The 20,616-nt window shown below is 29.7% G+C and overlaps 1 protein-coding gene and 1 long non-coding RNA gene across 2 annotated transcripts; both read left to right on the top strand.

Annotated features, from left to right (window-relative positions):
• Positions 1–2,241: 2,241 nt before the first annotated feature.
• On the top strand, positions 2,242–4,910 carry LOC108463370 (uncharacterized). Its single transcript, XM_017763318.2, has 2 exons — positions 2,242–2,800; positions 3,447–4,910. The coding sequence occupies exons 1-2, from the start codon at positions 2,438–2,440 to the stop codon at positions 4,056–4,058; spliced, it is 975 nt and encodes a 324-aa protein (XP_017618807.1). The 5' UTR covers positions 2,242–2,437; the 3' UTR covers positions 4,059–4,910.
• Positions 4,911–8,492: 3,582 nt separating this feature from the next.
• Positions 8,493–10,276, top strand: LOC128286567 (uncharacterized). Its single transcript, XR_008277176.1, has 3 exons — positions 8,493–8,573; positions 9,047–9,135; positions 9,993–10,276. It is a non-coding gene; the product is annotated as an uncharacterized LOC128286567 (long non-coding RNA).
• Positions 10,277–20,616: the final 10,340 nt, after the last annotated feature.

The following is a 20,616-nucleotide window of genomic DNA, read 5'->3' as shown; positions in this document are numbered from 1 at the left end:
TTTTTCAAATTTGTTAAACAAGGGGCTTGATGATATTACTAAAGTAGTTAATATTGTGGTTGAGATTTTGAGAGAGGTTATTTATAAAAGAAAGATAGACGGGCATGGCCCACAATCCCCCTTGAATTTTCTATTTCATGAGTATTGTAATAGGGTGACGGATGTTAGTTTAAGATATTTTTAAGGTCAATCTGAAAGGATTAGGACATGGCAATTGTCATTGGTGGGTTGACGAGTGTTATTAAAAACTATTTTTGATATATTTTTTGCGAATTGTGTGAGCCTGTTTAGTGTGACATGATGTTTAGGATAGGTATATCAGTCTCCTAGTAAGAATGATGTGTGTTCTTTAGATTTCTAAGTAGTCTATTGATCTAGCGGAGGGATCTGAAGCAAGAGTATAACATCATTTGTAATTCACAAAAAATTAAGAAGATAGTCAAACCATTGACAAACACCAACGTTATAAGAATTGAATTGGAGGTTGGACCAGAGGTGCTCATGTATCGGGTCAGGCTTAAGCATGATATTAACATATTTTATGCTTGCCTAAGCTCGGCGCAGTCTAAAATATGAGCTTAAAATTTTGCCCAAATCTGCCAATATTTGCAAAAAAAAAATAACCTAACCTCATTTTAAGTTTGCCCATATTAATTTTTAATTTTTTAAAATATTTATATTATATTATTTTAATATTTAATAAAATTTATATTTTTTTATTTATTGGAAGTTTTATATAGTTATCTTAACATTATTTTAACATTTATATTACAGTAGTATTATATATCTAGTATAGGTTATTTTTTTAATGTGTTCTAAATTACATAATATATAAAAATAACATAACATAAAGTATTAAAAACTTAAAAACGAGTCGGGCTCGGGAGCCTTGAATGTTCAAGCTCGAGCCCGACCCATATTTTCAAAACTGGCCTAATATTTTTACCTAAATCCTTTTAAATTTCGAGCAAACCTTCAAGCCTTAACAAATAACCCGACCCATGAACAGGTCTAGGTTGAACCTCTAGTTTTAACTTTAACCGCTTAAAAAATTAAAAAGAATAAATTAGTTACAACTAAAAATTAAAAATATATATATATTAAAAATTTTAAAAATTAATAAAAATTATACTTACAAAAGAAAAATCAAAGATAGGAATGAACCAATTCCAAGTGGTTTGGCCATTTCCATTTATATGTCACTAGTTAGACATTCAATGGGGGATTTAGTTCTAACTTCTAACAACCTTGATAACATGGGAACTTGAATTATTGAAATTTTTTTTTAAGTTTTAAATTTAACAAATTAAAAAGGGATTAACTTTTAATTTGTTACAAAACAGAGGGATGAAATTAATAATTATATATATATATATAGTTAAAAAGGGGAAATAGTATGTTGGAGAAGATGGAGAAAAGGTAAAAGGAAGCAATAAGGCAAAGGGCATGGGCACTCAATTCAAAAGGGTAACCAAAATCAAAATGGAAGAATGAGAAGAAGGAGAAGAATCTAAATCAAAGTTGTGGTCAAACTATTACAGCTCCCCCAAGGAACAAAATCTAACATATCATAGAATAAAGAGCTGCAAAGATTGTTTTTGATTGATTTTACTTTCAATTACATTTTCCATTTATTACTTGTACTCAAAACAAAGGAAAAAAAAAACTCTCCCTTTGGGTACTGCAATTATATAAAGAAGCTCATGAAGTTTTCATGTTTCAACTTTCTTTTTGGTAAAATTCTATGAATGGTCCTTGTACTATGCCTTCTTTATGGATTTAATCCATTAATTACAATTCCATCATTTCTTTTCTTTTCATTATGGATTTAATCCTTTAATTACAATCTGTCGCAAGGCTAAACATATACTGTACATGTCATATTAAAAAATGAAACATAATTGGTCTCAAGATTAAAAATACACATTCCGTTGATATTTCTGTATAGTTGGATAAATATTCTACATTCCCCATATCATGTAATCGTACTTTCTTAAAGAAATGAATCACGTCAAAATATTTGGTAGAATTAATGGAAAAATTGATCTCAGAATTGAAAAATACATACTTCGAAACGAAAAAAATAACTAAAAGACCAAATTATAATAAAGGGACTAAATAAGTCAAAAACACATAGTAGAAGGACTTTAAACAAAATAAGACCTTAAGTTTAAAAATAATGAAGACAACAGATTCCCAATCATCGCCTCCACTGTATAGGAAACATACATAATTGCACCCAACAATCCTTTTCACCATAGAAGACTGGGCTATTAAGGTGTAGCTCTCTATTCATCACTTCTCTTACACACCCCTTTTTTTCCCTTCATCTTCCAATATAAATATCCATCAATCTCCATCAACTTTTTCCCTCACCACCACCACCATAACCCATAACCCACCTCCTCCTCCTCCTCCTTCTTCTTCTTCTTCCATTATGGATCCTTCATGCACCACTACTTCATCTGTTAATGGCTTCTACACCATGCTAAACCAAGAGCTTGAAGACCTTGACTGCACTTTCCTTTCGTGTAACTTCATGTCGATGCAGTTCCTTCAAAAAACCCTCTCTTCGCTTCGATCTTTTCATTCCCAATTGACCCTTTTGGTTCAAAGGCTTCACCTTCCTGTAGGAGAAAAATGGCTGGATGAATACATGGATGAAAGCACTAGGCTATGGGAAGCTTGCCTTTTGCTCAAATCTGGCATTTCAGGGATTGAAAGCTATTGTTCTTCCGCTGCCAATATTGCTTCCTCGATTGACCATCATCACCACTTCAACCCACAGTTTGCTCGCCAGGTCAGTGCAAAAACAAATTGGTCTAATTGCTGTTTTGGTCCGTTATTATCATTAAATTTGATTTAATTCTTATACGTTAATTTGGTGCAATTTGGCCCTCTAAATTTATATTGTTATTAGTTAACTATATCCGGTTAAAATATTTACATTGATTTTTCTTTTTAAAATCATATTTTCTAATGCAAACATAGAGTTTTTTTATATTAGAAGAGGGTGTTTTAGGAAAAAATCAACATTTTACCAAATATTTCTAACTCATCATGCATAGATAGAATTTCTTTATATTAAATGGGATGTTTTTAAGAAAAATCTAGATCAAAAGTTAACTATTTAGATTAAGTTAATAATATTATAAAAATAAAAAATTAAATTATGTCAAATCAAAATATAGAGATAAAAAAATTCACTGACATTTTTCTGAAATTCTCAAAAATAATTAAGTGCATTAATTATTTAAACTAAATAATGATATTATAAAAATGGAGGATTAAATTATGTTAAATTAAAGTATAACGACTAACTTTAAATGTACGAAAACCATAATTTCACCTCAAAATAACCCAAACCCAAAACCTTGTCCACACTAACCTTTTCATATTGGGTTTTCAATGGAAGTTTATTTTTTTTTCTTGATTTGGTGTTGTAGGTTATAAGGGCAATGATGGGGTGCCAAAGGGAAATTGTAGGATTGGAAGAGGAAAATAGGAACCTGATAGAAACAAGAGCAAGACAGCTATCACTAAGATTTGATGAAAACATTACAAAAGAATCAAAGTTGAATGGTTTCAATGGGTTCCGAGGTGTGCTTTATGCAATGAGGAATGTGACTTCATTGATCCTAATGATCTTGCTCAGTGGTCTCGTCTATTACTGGCCTCAACTCAGCTTCATCCAGGGCGAGCACGAAGGGCATGTGATGTTTGGGTCAGCTTTCATGGTTTCAATTGCAAGGCTACACCAAAGGGTGTGTAACGAAATGGAACAACAAAATGGAGGGCAACAGGCAGCAGGGATCATGGTTTATGAGTTTAGGGAAGCAAAGGTGGCGATGGAAGAAGTGAAGGGTGAAATTGAAAGGATGGTGAAATATGGGGTATCATCATTGCAAGTTGAGATACAAGACAAGATTGACAACTTGAAGAGTTGCTTTGGGTTGTTGAGATGTGGGGTGGAAACTATAATTGGACAAATTGATGATTTCTTTGATGAAATAGTTGAAGGAAGGAAAAAGGTTTTGGACATGTGCACTCATAGGTAAAGTTGCACTCAAAGGCTGTACTAGCAGTAGCAGTAGTAGTAAGTAATTTTAGAAGTGAAAAGAATCAGTTGTTAAAAAGTGGCATCATGTCACTCAATTTCTTCGTTTATTTTTCCCCTTTTTTCTTTAATTTCTCTTTTGGTCCCTTTTTTTCTTAAAACATGTTTTTAGTTTGGTTTAATTCCACCCCATACTTTATACTTTTAGGAGCTTTGAAATTTTAATCCATCTGCTTTTATTGTAGAGATATAACCTCTTTACTTGTTCGATTTTAAAATTAAAGTTCAATCGATAACATATATTTAGATTAACGAAGGTAAGTTATTCATGTTTTCAAATGAATTTTAATTTTTAAATTAGACAATTAAAAGATTAATTCCTAGATTTAAAAATAGAGAGATTAAATTTCAAATCTATAGAGTACAGGGACTGAGATCAAACTAGACCTTTTCAGTTTTTCAACTTATTGTTCTTTGAAGTCAAGTGTTTGGAGCAGCAATAGTCTTGAAGGAAAACCCTTTTCTAATGAAAACCCAGAAAAGGAAATGCCTTAAGAGAAAGGAGAATATGATTCTTAAAGATAAGAAAACAAGAATATATATATATATATATATATATATAAAAGATAGCCATTAGCTTCTACAGAAAGCAAGATCTTCCAAAGGAGAGACAGAGGGCAGATTCTTCTTCCTTTTCTGTTTGGTATAGAAGAAAATGTTATATTTTCCAGGAAGAAAAGGAAAATGATGCTCTTTTGAGCTCTTTGTTGTCTAAATATTACAATCTGATCTTGTATTCAATATATACACTCATAAGGAAATGAAGAAGTTGATGAGCTTTTTTAATTAAAAACTTTGAATTTTGAAATTTTATATATTTAAATTCATATAAATTGGACTTTAATTTTCAAATTATACAAGTAAAATGATTAAATTTCAAAAGTTTGCAGAGTACAAGGACTGAAAGCATATTTAACAGTTTTTTGTCAGGCAAATCATAAAGAAAATTATGCTTCTTGTTTGCCCTTTTTTTCTGAAACACAATTTTATGAGTATTGTCCTTATTTCCATGGTTAAAAAGATTAATTGTACATATGGTGGCTTGCATGGAAAAACTTTTTCTTTGGATTCCAATTAATTTGTACTACAAAAACTTTGAAGATTTAAAGCTTTTTGGCCTTTGAAAATCTAGTCATGAAAATGTTTTGTTAAGCATTGTTATAAATAAGGTAAAATTCCATGAAAAGTCCCTATATTTTGTATCTTTTATAGATTCAGTCTCTTTAGTGTAATTTGATTGTTTATAGTCTCTTTGTTTCTAAAATATATATTTTAAGTCTTTGATTATTTATTCATCCTTAGCATTTTTATACAACAAGACAAATATTGTGACTTTTTTCTTTTGTTTTTTGTCCAGATTAACAAAAAATTTAATATATATATATAACACATCATCATATGTTTAAAATAAATAAATCATGTCAAATTATTTAATATAATTAATGAAAGTAATTAATATCGGGATTGAAAATACTTGTTTCAAAAAAACTTAAAACTATAAAATTATAACTAGGAGATTAAATCTCTCAGCAATTTATAATACAAAAACTTTTTATACAATTTGATCTCTAAATGCTGATTAAGTCTTAGTTCAATTGGTATAGGTATTATTGTCAATGCAAGAGGATGTGGGTTTGAATGCGTCGAACCTTATTGTCTTTCTATTTACAAATTGAAGAGAGATTATAAATAATTCTAGATATTGTGTCAAGATCCATAAAAGACAGAAGATTAAAATAATTAAGCATTGAAATTAACATCAATTTTCCATGTAAAAAAGAAAAAAAAATTCTCATGAAAAAGAAAACAAAATATCCTTCTCATTTCAACTAAATTAAAAAAGAAAAAAAAAAGATTACACCTAAAAAAAGGGATTTTTATGCCACCTGCCAACAAGACACTCTAAAAATCTAATGAGACAATGACTCATTTTCACTAATGATGAAAGGACTAAACTTTTTGTTTATGTATGTGTGGATCTTGACCTCTAAATCTTCAAATAATTTTAGTTGCCCCCCAATTTTAACTTTTGATTTTGGTTTAAGGTCTAATTATAAATTCCATCCTTTAATTTTAAGTTTTTAAAATTTAATCCTAATATTTTTAAAAAAAATTAAAATAACACTATTAAACTTTCTCATTAAATGATCGGTTTGGAAATCAATTGTTCAACATTTTTTATTGTGCAAGGAATTACCAAATATCAACAATTCAATAATTTATGTACAACAAATTAACAAAAATTATGAGTAAATTTACATTTTATATAATTTTATTACTATTCGTAATATCTTAACTTTTAAATTAGAAGATAATGGAAGTTTTAACATATTTAAATTTGGGTTTTAATTATTGCAAGAATTAAATTAAGTCACAATCCACCTTTCTAAACATCTAAATATAATACTTTATAATTATATTGATGGAAGTTTAAGTGCATGAATATGTTAGAGTTGATATATTGGTGGAGGAATTTGTAGTGGGAAAAAGAAATCCCTCAAAATCTCAATAATGCTATTTTAATGATCTTATATTTTTTTATTTTATTTTTTAAAGAAAAACAGTGTCCTCATAAATGTGGAAATGTTTGGTTCAAACATATCTTTTTGCAATTTCCATAAGAGATTCTCTTAGAGTTGTGATAGTAAATAACTAATGATTTCGGTTGTGAAACAATGATGGAAAAAGTGGCCTCAAGGACTACAAACCCACAGAGATTCCTATGTTTTCCCCTTTTTTCTGTTTTTTTTTTTCTTTAAGAAAACACACAGATGAACCCTATGTATTAATTTAGTGGTAAGGATGTTTATTTCTTTAGATATAGTTTGAGTTTGAGTTGTGCTAATAGCATTAATGTAAAGATTTTACCTTCCTCTTATAATTCATAAAAAATATAAATTATTAAATTGTACATTAATATTATATTATGTTTTTATATTGATATTATAATTATTTTTAAGTACTTTCTTTTTAATTTAAGGGTTTTTTTAAAATTTAGTATTATGAAGGTTTAGATTAAATTATTAATTTTCAAAGCGCATGCTTACTAATGAGATTAAATGTGGTTGTTGTTATGAATATTTTATAGATGTCTATCAATATGAAGATAAGTTTAATATACATTAAAACTCTAATATTTATTGAGTTTTATTTTATTTATAATTTTATGTCTATTTAAACTTTAGAGACGTATTGTATTCATTCCCATTGATTAATGAAATACATTTTTTTCTTGTGTTTTCTTATTTCTTTTGCTTTTACTCTCTATACTTTATTTCATAACACGTTATAAGCACGAACCTAGGCTTAAGCACCATCATTGTCTTTTCACAACCGCTCAAGGGTTATTATTATTTTTTGTCAATAAATTCTTATAATCGATTGCCACCAGAAGGAAGAAAATAAAAACCAACGCTAGTGTGAGGATTCGAAGTTGTAACCTTTGATTTATTCTATAAGGTCTTAGACACAAAATGCGAGGATTTACATGAAGTTTTTCTTAATATTTTATATCTAGATTTATTTTAATTTTAATTTATGATTAATTTGATTAACTTATTTTATTTATATTTTTTGAGGATGGTGAAAGATTTGATCTCAGCATTGATTTTAGTTCTTGATCTTGGATTTATCAGGCAAATTTTAGATTGCTAAGGAGCTTCGACCTTTTTTTTTTTTAATTGAGGTATGATTATTATTTGTTTGTTTTAAATCTGATCAAACTATTAAGTTATATTATTAAATATTGATGGGTTCATAAGGTTTATTAATGAACCTTTGTAGTATATTATTTGAGTACATATGGTAATTTTTGTTTGGATTATCTCAAAAATTATTGATTGTTTAAATACATATATTGATTGCTCACTCAAAGATAAGCTTTTGTGACATTGTTTATCTTTAAATAAATAATATATTGGAATGTTTAAGGTTCACTCTGCTAGATTTGTTACATTCTCCGAAATGAATGCAAACATTAAAAAAAGTTAAAGGGTATATGTAACAGCCTGATTTTGGGCCTAGTCAGAATGGTAGTTTCAAGACCACAAATCCGGAGTCGAAGAAATTATTTTGAAATTTTTTTTATGTGTTGTGGCATAATTATACGAGAGCATGAAAATTTTGATGGATTAATTTTAGTGATTGCATGCTTAATTGTGAAAAAGGACTAAATCGCATAAAGTGCAAAAGTCCTATTTTGATAGCTAAGGGTTTCAAATAGCTAGAGAACCAAATTGGGGGCCTTTAAAGGGAAAATAGACCCTTAAAATAGAAGTGGCCGGCCATAGGGACAAAAAGGATGAGAAAGTCAAAGTTAGGTGGCCTAAATTGATTAAAATAAAACCTAAGAAAAAGGCTATCATCTTTTTGTTTTGCTCCTTCTTCTCCACCGATTTTCCTCCAAGAAAATGGCCATGGAAGATTGAAAATTTTCAGCAACTTAAAGCCTTTGCAAGTAAGTGAATTTGGGGGCTTTTCTTGAATATTTTTGTACTTTTGAGATCCTTGTAGCATGAGCTTTCTAACAAGGGGACTATTTTGTAAAATAGTTGAAAGTATAGGGTTTTTCCATGATAGTAGACATGTTTATTTCTAATATTTTATGGAAGAATATGAGTTATGGTTGTGAAATAAACAACTTTTGTGAAGTAGTTTTCATGGAAACCTAACTAAGGACCATTTTGCATAAATTGTGAAATAGATGTTTCATGTGTGTAATAATGAGACTTTTGGGCTGCTTCTAGTATAAAAAGTATCCGGCTAGGCTTGGTTAGTGAGAAAATGTGATAAAAAATCGATTTTCGAATCTAGGGATAAAATGGTCATTTTGTGAAAGTTTAGGGGAAAAATGATCATTTTGCTTAATTATGAATTTTTGAGTGCCTAGATTAATATGTTGATGAAATGAATGAATTTCTATCATTTTAGATCAAGAATTACAAAATTCGGGCCTAGACCGAGGAAAAGCAAATCAAGTGTACTAAGCCGAACTAGTTGCCTACATTTTGAATACCAAGGTAAGTTGTATGTAAATAATACAACTATATTATTATTATATGGTTTTGAATTGATATAGCATAAATTGCTTGTTTGTGGAAATGATTTTGTACGTTGAATATTGAGATTGTAGAACTCCTGTTTGAACCTTAGAAAATAAATCGGATATTTATGCTATGACATTCGAGTTATTTGTGTGCTAGTGTAAGACATGTCTGGGACATGTATCAGCCACATTATGAGAGCCAGTATAAGACCATGTCTGGGACATGGCATTGGCATTGAGACGAGAGTTAGTGTAAGACATGTCTGAGACATGCATCGGCTACAAGATGTGTCAGTGTAAGACCATGTCTGGGACATGGCATCGGCACGTATAGAGGTGTCAGTGTAAGACCATGTCTAGGACATGGCATCGGCACGGAGATGTGAGAGCCAGTGTAAGACTATGTCTGAGACATGGCATCGACCTCGATTTTGATAGTCAGTGCAAGACCATGTCTGGGACATGACATCGACTTGATGGATGAGCCAGCGTAAGACCATGTCTAAGACATGGCATCGACATTACACCCTATGTTTAAGGCTCAATGAATATCTGATAGCATTCCAAATGGTTCAATGGTGAGAGTTACAGTTTAAGTTAAAAGAGGAAAGTATAACCATGTTGTGAGTGGTACAAGTACCTATTTGAAATGTTTGAGATGTGAGCTCAATATATGCTATGTGAAGTGTATTGGATAGTGATGAGTAAGTTGTGCTTATGCCTACTTTAGTACTAAGAGCATGATGATGAATGGTAAAGTTGTTGTTATATTTATTACATGCAACTTACTAAGCTTTATGCTTACTCCCTCTTCTTTCCATTTTCTTATAGTGTCGCCTATTTAGCTCGAGGATCATCGGACGTCGGAGGCATCGATCACACTATCATCCGAAGAACTTGGTATAGTTAGATCTATTATTTTTAGTTATGGCATGTATAGGACCTTGACTTTTGAGTTTTGTGTCATTGTTAATTTTCCAAATGTGTTGGCTTGCTTTAGCATTTGATTCATTTTGTATAAAGCCATAGAAAATGGCTAATATTGAAAGTTTATATATAACTGCAAGATAGTTTTACATGAATGTGAAATTGTTGGCATAGTTGGATATATAAAATGTGTATGGGCCTTAGCTATGGTTGTTTGGTCGAGAAATCATACTAAGGTAGACTTTGTTATGTTGTTTGGTGTTAGATTGTGTTTCAGGGTGGCAAAGGGCTTTGTAGATAGCCTTATATTGTCCACACGGGTAGACACACGGGTGTATGTCTAGGCCGTATGTGACACACAGTCAGCACCATGGGCATGTTGCTTGGTCGTGTGTTCCTTGTACGTAAATTTTACAAGTCAGTATGCATGGTAGTAAACACACGAGCAGAGACACGACCGTGTGACTCAGCCGTGTAGAGGACACGGCCTCTGGCCAAGGACGTGTGCCTCGTCCGCGTGCCCTAAATTGGATGCTGACATCAGAAATAGAATGTCAAGGTTTTTAGACACGGGCGTGTCATGGCCGTGTGAGGGACACGGGCTTGTGTCAGGCCATGTTAAAACCCTTGTAGGTTCGAATTTAGAATTTAATTCACACGGGTATGGGACATGAGTGTGTCCCTAGATGCTTAGGCCGTGTGTGTCACACGGGTCATCAACACGACCATGTTATAATGACCACACGGGCGTGTTGCCCTTCCACAGTGGCGTGTGCCTGGTTTTAATAGTCATTTTTATTTAGTTGGTTTAAGGACCCGAATTGGTTCCAAATGGTTTCCAAGGAAAGTTTGAAGCCTCGTAGGCCCACTTTAAAGAGTTTAAACAGAGTTCGAAAGAGTTTAAAAAGTTTGAAGTCTTGGTGACTCGAAACGATTGTATGGATGTGGTTAAGTATGATAATACCCCGTGCCCAGTCCCGGCCTCAGACTCGGGTGAGGGGTGTTACAGTATAATCATGAACACGATAAGTGGCATAATAGTAACCACTAAAAGTGTAAACACCGTAATAAATGAAAGAACAATGAAAGTTCTCAAGATAACTCTTCAAAGGATAGAGATAATTTGTATTATCAATGTGAAATGAAATATCATTGGTCATTTACCTAAATTATGCCTAAATTTGTTTTTCAAAATCCATTAATTTTCTTTAAGGAAGATTGGTCAAATACTTATCATATGCCCAAATCTTTGTGGAAGGAAATATATGTCTTGCTGGCAATGTGACAATGAATATTATCCTTACAGGTAGAAAGTATTTATCTTATTTAGCACTGAAACAAAATAATATTATTGCAATATTTGGTAGTAGAGCTAATATTATCAATATTTGGTAGTATAAAATTAGTAAAATCTCTAGAGGAGCATATACATCAATAACTAAAATAAAAAATTTGTGAGGGTTAATGCATTGATTTTAAAAGATATTCATTGTAATGGATCTCTTATTAAGATTGTGAATGAGGAAAAATTATATTTGATATGAATCACTATTGCTATAAATATCTATTTTGAAAAGTATGAAAGAAATTAGGTTCTTGATTATAATTATTAATACTGTTATTAAATTCAGTTTATCGTGCTTATCACTATGATTTTCTTTTGTCATCATCTCCATTAAGGGTTGAAGCAATATAATTTGACTATGAAAGATCCACCTAAATTGTGGAATAATCTAAAAGAAAGATTTGAGCAATAGAATATAATAATTCAATCTAAATCTCGTTATGATTGGATGTACTCGAAGTTGCAATATTTTAAATCTGTAAGTGACTATAACTCTGCAGTATTTAAGATGAGTTCTCAATTATGTGGGAATAATATTACTAATAAAAACTTGTTAAAGAAAACTTTTTCAACTTTTTACTATTCAAATGTACTCCTGCAGTAGCAATACCATGAAAAAGTTTTTAAGATATATTATGAATTAATGTCATGCTTGGTTTTAGTTGAATTAAATAGCGAACTATTAAATGAAAAACCACAAAGCCCATTGTATTAGTTGTTTCATTCCCTAAAGTGAATGTAGCAATATATATAGATGTAATCTTTGACATGGACATAGTAAATGACTTTATAATAATTGTAAAAGGAATGGTTATAATAATTCTTCTCCCCACTAGAAGTGGGAAAATGAAGATAATGTAAAGACTGATTATAAGATTAATGTTGAGTGTGTTTATTGTGTGATCATGCACTTTGTTTATTTTGCACATATATCTATGCAAATGAAATATTTGTTTGTGCACATTTTTTAAAATTGATAAATTGTACTTGCAATATATGCATGTGGCTTGGGCTTTTATTTTATTGTATTGAGTTTGGATGCTTTAAAAATGATATCAATAAATACCTATGGACTTATTAATTTGATAGTTTCTTCAATTCAATACTAGTATATCTATTTTGTTTGATCACATATGATGGTAAACCTGTAACACCCCAGATTTAATGGGTCCAAAGTTTCGGCGTATAGTAGCAAATAGTCTATCTGGCGTAGTGTTATCTGCCAAAAAGTTTGTTTTGGCGTATACTTGTGGGCGTGTAGTAATCGTCACAAGAGTAAGTAAGAATTTGATTTTCTAAGCATTTGTAATGCTTACCTAGTCATTTTTCCTTTGTTTGTAGATTATCGATTTGCAAAACTTGTTGATTGGACTCCACGAAGCTCACATTATCCCTTTATCAACTTGATAGACTTTTATTCATTTTAAGCTCGGTATTATGGCATGTACTTAGGTGCTTAGATATGTATTAATTGGTGAATGAATAGTTTGGTTGAAACCTTGTCTAATGATTGAATTTCGGAAAGCTAATGTCCATATATGTATAAAGTGTGTTGTAGCAATATGATAGGCACTAAATGTGTGTAGTTGAAAGGTAAGCTTTGAATACATAATGGTATGATTTTGATCATGAGATGGTACAGTTATATGTGGTTTGAGTGGCTTGAAATCATGAAGAATAAGTTGTGTTTTCAATAAGTTGTTAGATGTGTTTGGCACCTTAAATAGACACGTTGATTCTGGTAATGGTTAAATAATGAAATGGTATATGTATCTTGGGTAGTTTATGCAGGTTTGAGGTGTGCTTTAAAATGTCAATTAGATAGAATTTGGTTTGGGCATGAAATGGTCACCAAAATGAAAGTTTGGACATTTTTGGTACTAAGGTATCGATTCTTAGCCTTTTTTTTTTAAGTAGTTCTCAAATAAACAGAATGCTAAAATGGTATCAATACCAGACTAAAGTATTGATACTCTATACCAGAGTACCAATATTTTGCAATGGTATCGATACCTATGACTTTGATTTGGTTTTTACAAAGAAACAGAATCGCAAATTGGTATTGATACTAACAAAAAGTAGCGATAATTGTATGAGAGTATCGGTACCTTAAATCAAGTATTGATACATGTTGATTTAAGGATGAATTTTTCAACATTTATTGGTACCCTTCAGGGATATCAATACTTGTTCCAAAAAAATTTGCAATTTGATTCTATTTCATGTTCGAATTATCAATTAAGTTCTCGTATGTTCAATTGAGTCTCAAGAAATATTATTCATCATATAATGACTATAATTATGACATGTTAGCATGTTAGATGATTTATTTCCAATGTTTTCATTAGTAGTTGCTCCGGAAATGATTGTAGCATTCCGTAACTCAAACTCAACGATCAGGTCAAGTGAGGGGTGTTGCGGTACTTTTTTTCCTTAATTGAGGTTTTATCCCATTGAGTTTTCGTGGTAAGGTTTTTAATAACGAAACACATTATTTACCAATAGACATTCAAGGTAGAGTGTTATGAATATTTTATTATTAAGAAGATGTCCATCAAGATTAAGATAAATTTGATATAGATTAGGGCTCTAAGTTCATTAGAAGTGAAGTTTTATTTTATTTATACCTTTTATGTCTATAAATATAGACTTTAAAGAATCATTGTAATCATTTTCATTCATCATTAAAATATGTTGTAATGTGTTTTCCTATTTCTTTTACTTTTACTCTCTCTATTCTTTTGTTTCATAATAGTTACATTTAATTAATTTTTGGATGGCAAATTTTTCCAAAACTTAAAATGTGAATCAAGCACAATGTATTCATGTAAGCTCATAATCAAGGTAGCAGACAATCATCTTGTCCTCTTGTTTAAATGATATAATTTAATTTTAGTCCCTTTCAAAATTAATAATTCAATTTAATCATGTTTAATTTCTTTATTAAATGTACTAAATCATTATCCATTTTAAATGCCTAAATCATGTATATTATGACAAATTTAATTTTTAATGTTTACATATTTGATCATTTTGGCCCTAATTCTTTTTATAGATTACTTTGATCTTCAATTTTAAAATTTCTTTAAATTTTTTTTTTATGAAAGTCAATCATCATTAAAATTTTAATGGCACTGACGTGGTCACCAAGTGGAAGTGGAAGCACACGATACTTCATAAAAGTTAAAAAATAAAAATAATTCAAAATTCAAAAAATTTCAACGGATTATCCATGTTAGCGGTATTTGCACATAGACGGTCATGCGGGCTACTATATTAATATGATTAAAATTTTAACAATTTAGTCAACTTTTCCATTCAAAAGAAAGTCGTTTGACTAGATTTTAAAGGTCAATAAAAAAAAAGAATTAAGACTAAAATGATAAAATGAATAAATATTTGGAGTTAAATGCAACTTTATACCTTTTAAAGTAAAGCTTGAGGAAATAAAACCATAATCACATAATGGGCAATGCCAATGGATGAAAATCTTTGAATAGTTTCCACAAACTTGCTGCCTACCACCTCGTGAACAATGAATAATTGGAAAGAAAATTGATAATTTTGCAATATATGAGTAATGTGTTGAAATTAGGCTGCCATTGAAAACTAAATTTGGTTTGGTCTGTTATGGATCCTATCTCATCTTGTTAATCTTAGCACACGTTGTCCAGATTTTAGATTTGGTCTAATTCTGGTTTTAGTCCCTTTATCATGTTAAAGTTTAAGATTTAATTCTTCTACGTTAATTTGGCATAATAATATCATTAATTTTTTAATGTTTTTGGTAGGTAGAAATTTATAACACCATTAGTTGCTACCATTAAAGTAATGATGTGAAAAGCAACCCTAAGATTTGACTAATATGTGAATTTATTATTAATTAAACATAATTAATTAAATTTTTATGTGACTCTAATTATATAATTGAATAACAATGAAAACCTTACGTCATTACTTTAGCAATAGTGAAGTTTTATCTATTTGGACTTGCTAATAATTATTATAATAAAAATATAGGGATCATGTGTCAATTAATATAGAGACTAAAATTCAACATAATAGAGGGCTAAAATCAATATAGACCTTTAGTAGGATTGAAATGAATTGTTTATTGAACAATTTATTTGCTATTTGTTTATGTTCATTTATCAAGCTAAATAAACGAAAATAAAAATAAATTTGAGGCTTATTTATGTTCGTTTAATAAATAATTTAAAATTGGTTTAAAATTTATTTATTGTTTGATTAGTATGTAATTAATAGTTTTATTGTTGTTTATGTGCTTATTTTATTTATAATATAATTATTAACTTTTATATTTGATTGTTTTATATAAAAATAATATATATATATATGATTATCGTTTGTTCATTATTCACGAACATCATTCGTGAACATGTTTAAAAACATGTATGTGAACATGTTGATTTAATATTCACAAATAAGTTTATTTAACTAAGATAAAAGAACATAAACACTTACAACTTTTAATAAACGAACACGAGTACAATTTCGAAATTCATAATGAACACAAACTAAACATGAACAAACTTTAAAAAACACACACACACACGAAAATGGATCTCTTCATTTACCATCTTAACCCCTTTTTTTTTTTTAATAACCTCGTTATAGGTTTCGATCATATCTACTTTTTTTGACACAATATCTAGAACTACCCATAGTCTTACTTCAACCCATAAATAAGAAGATAATGTGCTTCAACACACTTAAACTCGTGTCTTGTTGCATTAACAATAATACTCATACTAATTGAGATAAGACTCAATCGATTTTACTAATCTAACCTTTAAGTTTATTAATTTTGTATATAATTAACATTTTAATAATATAAAACTCATTATACACAGATGAAAGCCTTTAAAACCAATAAGATATTTCAATATTATCTCAAATAAAAAAATTATCATATTTATCGTGAACAAGTGCTGTGAACAGAAGAAATCTTGTCCTTTTGGCTTCTGGCATGATATCTAAAGGATATATTGTTCCATTTTAAAGGCCAATAGGGAGTAGACATATAAATTGGAAAAGTATACTTTCCTGACTATACATATTGGAACTTGTAATTGTAGAACTAGAATCTCCCTTGTCTTTGTCTCTCATAGGCTTTTCTTTTGCCCCTTTTCAAGTGTGTGTAATAATAAATTATTAATGTTTTGAAAGTGAAGAAGCTTGTTGTAGTCAAGAGGAGAGGTGTGTTCCCCTTTGATTCTTGATGCAGCTTTTGATATTCTTTTTCTCTTTCTTCTTTAACTTTTTAATGGGATTTAGATTCACTTTTGTGTTATTACAACGTTCTATCATCCATAAGTGTTCCATTCAAAATCATTGTCCATAACAAAAAAAAAAAAAAAAAAATCAACCTAGGAGGAGTTCTTTTTGCTGCTTTTTAAGATTTGTGCCTTTTCAAATAAAACTATGTTGTTTTGCTTACATATATATATATATATATATATATATATATATATAAATTTTTGTCTCTTGAACCACTTTAATCGTAAATGATTTGTTTATAGAAGAATTCATTTTAATTTGTATGTATTTAATATGCGAGTATAGGAAAAAGACGATATAAAATAGAAACGCCACATCATCTTATATCTATTAATAATTATTTAATATCATTTCAACATATTTTTTCATGTTATTGACACATTTTATCAGTCATTTTTTTTTATTTTAGATTCGGACCTTGTACCTATGATATAGAGTATAGAGTTTAGGATCGAGAGAATGATGTGTTAATAATATGAAAAAAGAAATTGAAATTGCATTAAATAATTTATAAAGGATTAGATTCAATGAAAGTTTTTTTAATCACATCTCATAAATCACCTAAGATTCTGTTGTTAATTCTACAAAGAGTAGGGTTTGACTTATCCAATAATATCTTAATAAAATACTCCAAGATTTTATTTGTTATACCTCATCAACCTACCTGATGGGACATCTATTTAGAATAACTCACGTCAAACTTCTCTGTAAAATCCCCTTGTCTCCAAGAAAACTTATGGCAAAAAACACAATATCGAAACTCTACTCAACTTCACACAACTATCCAAACCTCTATAACGTCCTCTATTGACTCTTGATACATCAGTGTGAACAATATTCAACCATCATCTCAAATCTCCTTTAGTGAGTCTTGGCACATCAGTGTAAACCATAACCTAACCATTGTCTCAAAACTTTGTATCAACAAAGATGTAAAGGGTAAAACTCGATTTAAAATTTGAGGTTCATCGGACTCAATTGCAGTGAGAAGTGCCAAAAAAATTAAAAATTAAAAATAGGCTATTTGGGTCCGAATATCCAAAATAACCCAACAGGTTCACGGTCCTAGCTTTAGTGAAGCCCATATTTAGTCTAAGCCCACTCAATATTGCCCAAAAATTATAACCCTTTACTTTTTGTTCTTATTGTTAATCTATAATAATTCATTTTTATCATTAATTTGATAAAATCGTAAAATTAAATTATAAAATTAATTATTTTTATAACCTTAACAAGTGCTTATAGAAAATAATTGAAAAAAAAAACAATGTCAAAAACCATATGTAAGTTTTAAAAGAGAGAAAATTACAAATAATTTTCCATTATTAATTTTTAAAATTATAATTTATTTATTTTAACTCATTTAAAAATAAACTTGGGATTATTATAGTCTTGTTCAGCCACTACAAGATGGTACTGGGCTTGATGGATCTTAGGCTAATAATGATTAAAACCAGCTAACACATAATAAGATGAACTATATAAGCATTCCAACTTAGAAATATTTTTCAATGCTTAAGTTAGATGAGGGATAAATAATGACATGTCATGAGTACGAGAGAGTACGAAGATTTAACCCTTAACCGTTTCTTATTTTTTATTGGTTGAGATTTGTATTCTCTACCTTGCAAGGGCTATTTTGTCATTGAATTCGTCCAACATCATCCTTGATCAACCAGTCTTTCAATCACTAAAATTTCTTATAATTCATGATTCTCATAACTTCTTAATAATCAATTGATCTACTTCTATCTCTATTTGTGTAACACCCCACGTCCGAAACCGTCACCGGAGTCAAGCTTGAGGTGTTACTAAACTTATCTTACCTTTTAAACAACTCTAAACCACTTATTTTAATTTTCGGAATAAACTGTTTTTCTGCGTCATGGTTGCTTAAAAATTCATTTCTCAAATTTCAAAACTCGAAATTAAGATCCGTAAATTTTTCCTAAAACTAGACTCATATATCTATCTACTAATTTTTTTCTAGAATTTTTGACTTAGCCAATTAATACAGTTTATTAGTTAAAGTTACCCTTGTTTCAGAATTCGACTGCACTGCACTTTTCTCTCTGTACAAAAATCATATGACTATACCGTTTGTTTCTATTAAAACTAGATTCAATAAGGATTCTAACCATATAAAGTACACCACCTAATTATTTTTGTAAAATTTATGGTGAATTTCTAAAGTTGGAACAGGGGATCCGAAATCGCCCGCCCTATTTCACCAAAACTCGATACCCTATAAAATACAAAACCTTTACCTGTTTTGCTTATTCCATATGAAAATAGACACAACGAGCTTTACTTTCATATACTATTCACCATCAACCCATGTCTCTACAATTTCTTGTGATTTTTCAAAATCCCGTTATTTCTGATACTTGAATCTGTTTTTAAGTTACTTTCACATTTTTCTTAGTTTTCATGTGATAGTTACTAATTAATCATACATACTATTAAACATGTATATCATCAGCCACTCTATTAGCTAATCACTAGCAAGTATTTACACATCATTCATTGATCATATCATATCAAAAGAAACCAAGTTCCTATACATGCCATACACAAAACGAAACGTCTAACTATACCAATGTGATTTCTTCGATAGTGTGATCGGGTCTCCGACGTTTCCTTCGATCCCTGAGTGGCTTGATAAAAACTCGATACAAAATGTGACTAAACTTTACAATTTAGTCCTTTACTTTTTCTTTTTCCCGATCTACTCCCGAATTTCGCTCTTCTTGATTATGGAGCTTGAAAGCTTGAAACAAACCCTAGCTATGGAGAACCCTTGAAATTTCGTGCTAATGAAGAAGATGATGAATTTTGTGTTATTTTTCCCTTTTTATTTCATTTAATATCCAAATGACCAAAATGCCCTTCCTTATTAAACTTTCAAAAATTCCATCCATGTCCTATTTTGTCCATGAACTTAGAAATTGGTCAAATTGTTATTTAAACCCTCCTAATTAATATTCCAAAGCAATTTCATACTAAAAACTTCTAGAATGAAAGTTTTGCAAATTATTCGATTTAGTCCCTAATCTCAACTTAAGCACTTTATGCATAGAATTTCATCACGAAATTTTCACACAATCATGCAACCATATCATGAACCTCAAAATAATAATAAAATAAAATTTTCTACCTCAGATTTGTGGTTTCGCAACCACTGTTCCGTTTAGACCCTATTTCGGGATGTTACAATTTGCAACTAGATTGATGTCACCTGCGAATCTAGACACCATAGAGTTATTGTTCTGAATTTATCAAGCATAGATCTTGCAGGGACCATTCCGTCTCAATTGAGAAATCTATCTTTTCTTGCTTGGCTCGATATTTTTGACAATAATTTTCATGACTCTTTACCCATTGAGTCAACAAATCTACACCGGTTGAAAATTTTGAACTTTGGAAACAACTTCAATGAAAACTCCCATCATGGTTTGAGTGATATATAATTAGTTTATAAATATTAGATTTATGGGGTGAAAATTTTATGTAATTGATATAAAATTTAAATGTTGTTTTGATTGAAATGATAAAATTTTATATTATAAAAATCATGATGTTTCATGTTCATATCTCATTATATTTATATATTTTTTATATTTTATATGAAAATATAAAAGATAAAAATACCTCGAAATAATATTTCTTATTTTTAAAATAATAATTTTTATAATTTTATAACCAAGTTAAGATTCGATGACGAGTCATACCAACTCAATCAATCTCTTAAATAATGTATACCTACATGTATAATCATCAAGACAAAATAAATCACGAACAATACATGTCCAATTAATTAGAATTAGAATAAATTTAGCACAAAGCATAAAATAAATTTATATAGGGCTCGCACATAATGAA

This window comes from Gossypium arboreum, chromosome 13 (assembly GCF_025698485.1).
Source record: "Gossypium arboreum isolate Shixiya-1 chromosome 13, ASM2569848v2, whole genome shotgun sequence".
NCBI lineage: Eukaryota > Viridiplantae > Streptophyta > Magnoliopsida > Malvales > Malvaceae > Gossypium > Gossypium arboreum.
This window is presented reverse-complemented; position numbering and strand designations above follow the sequence as displayed.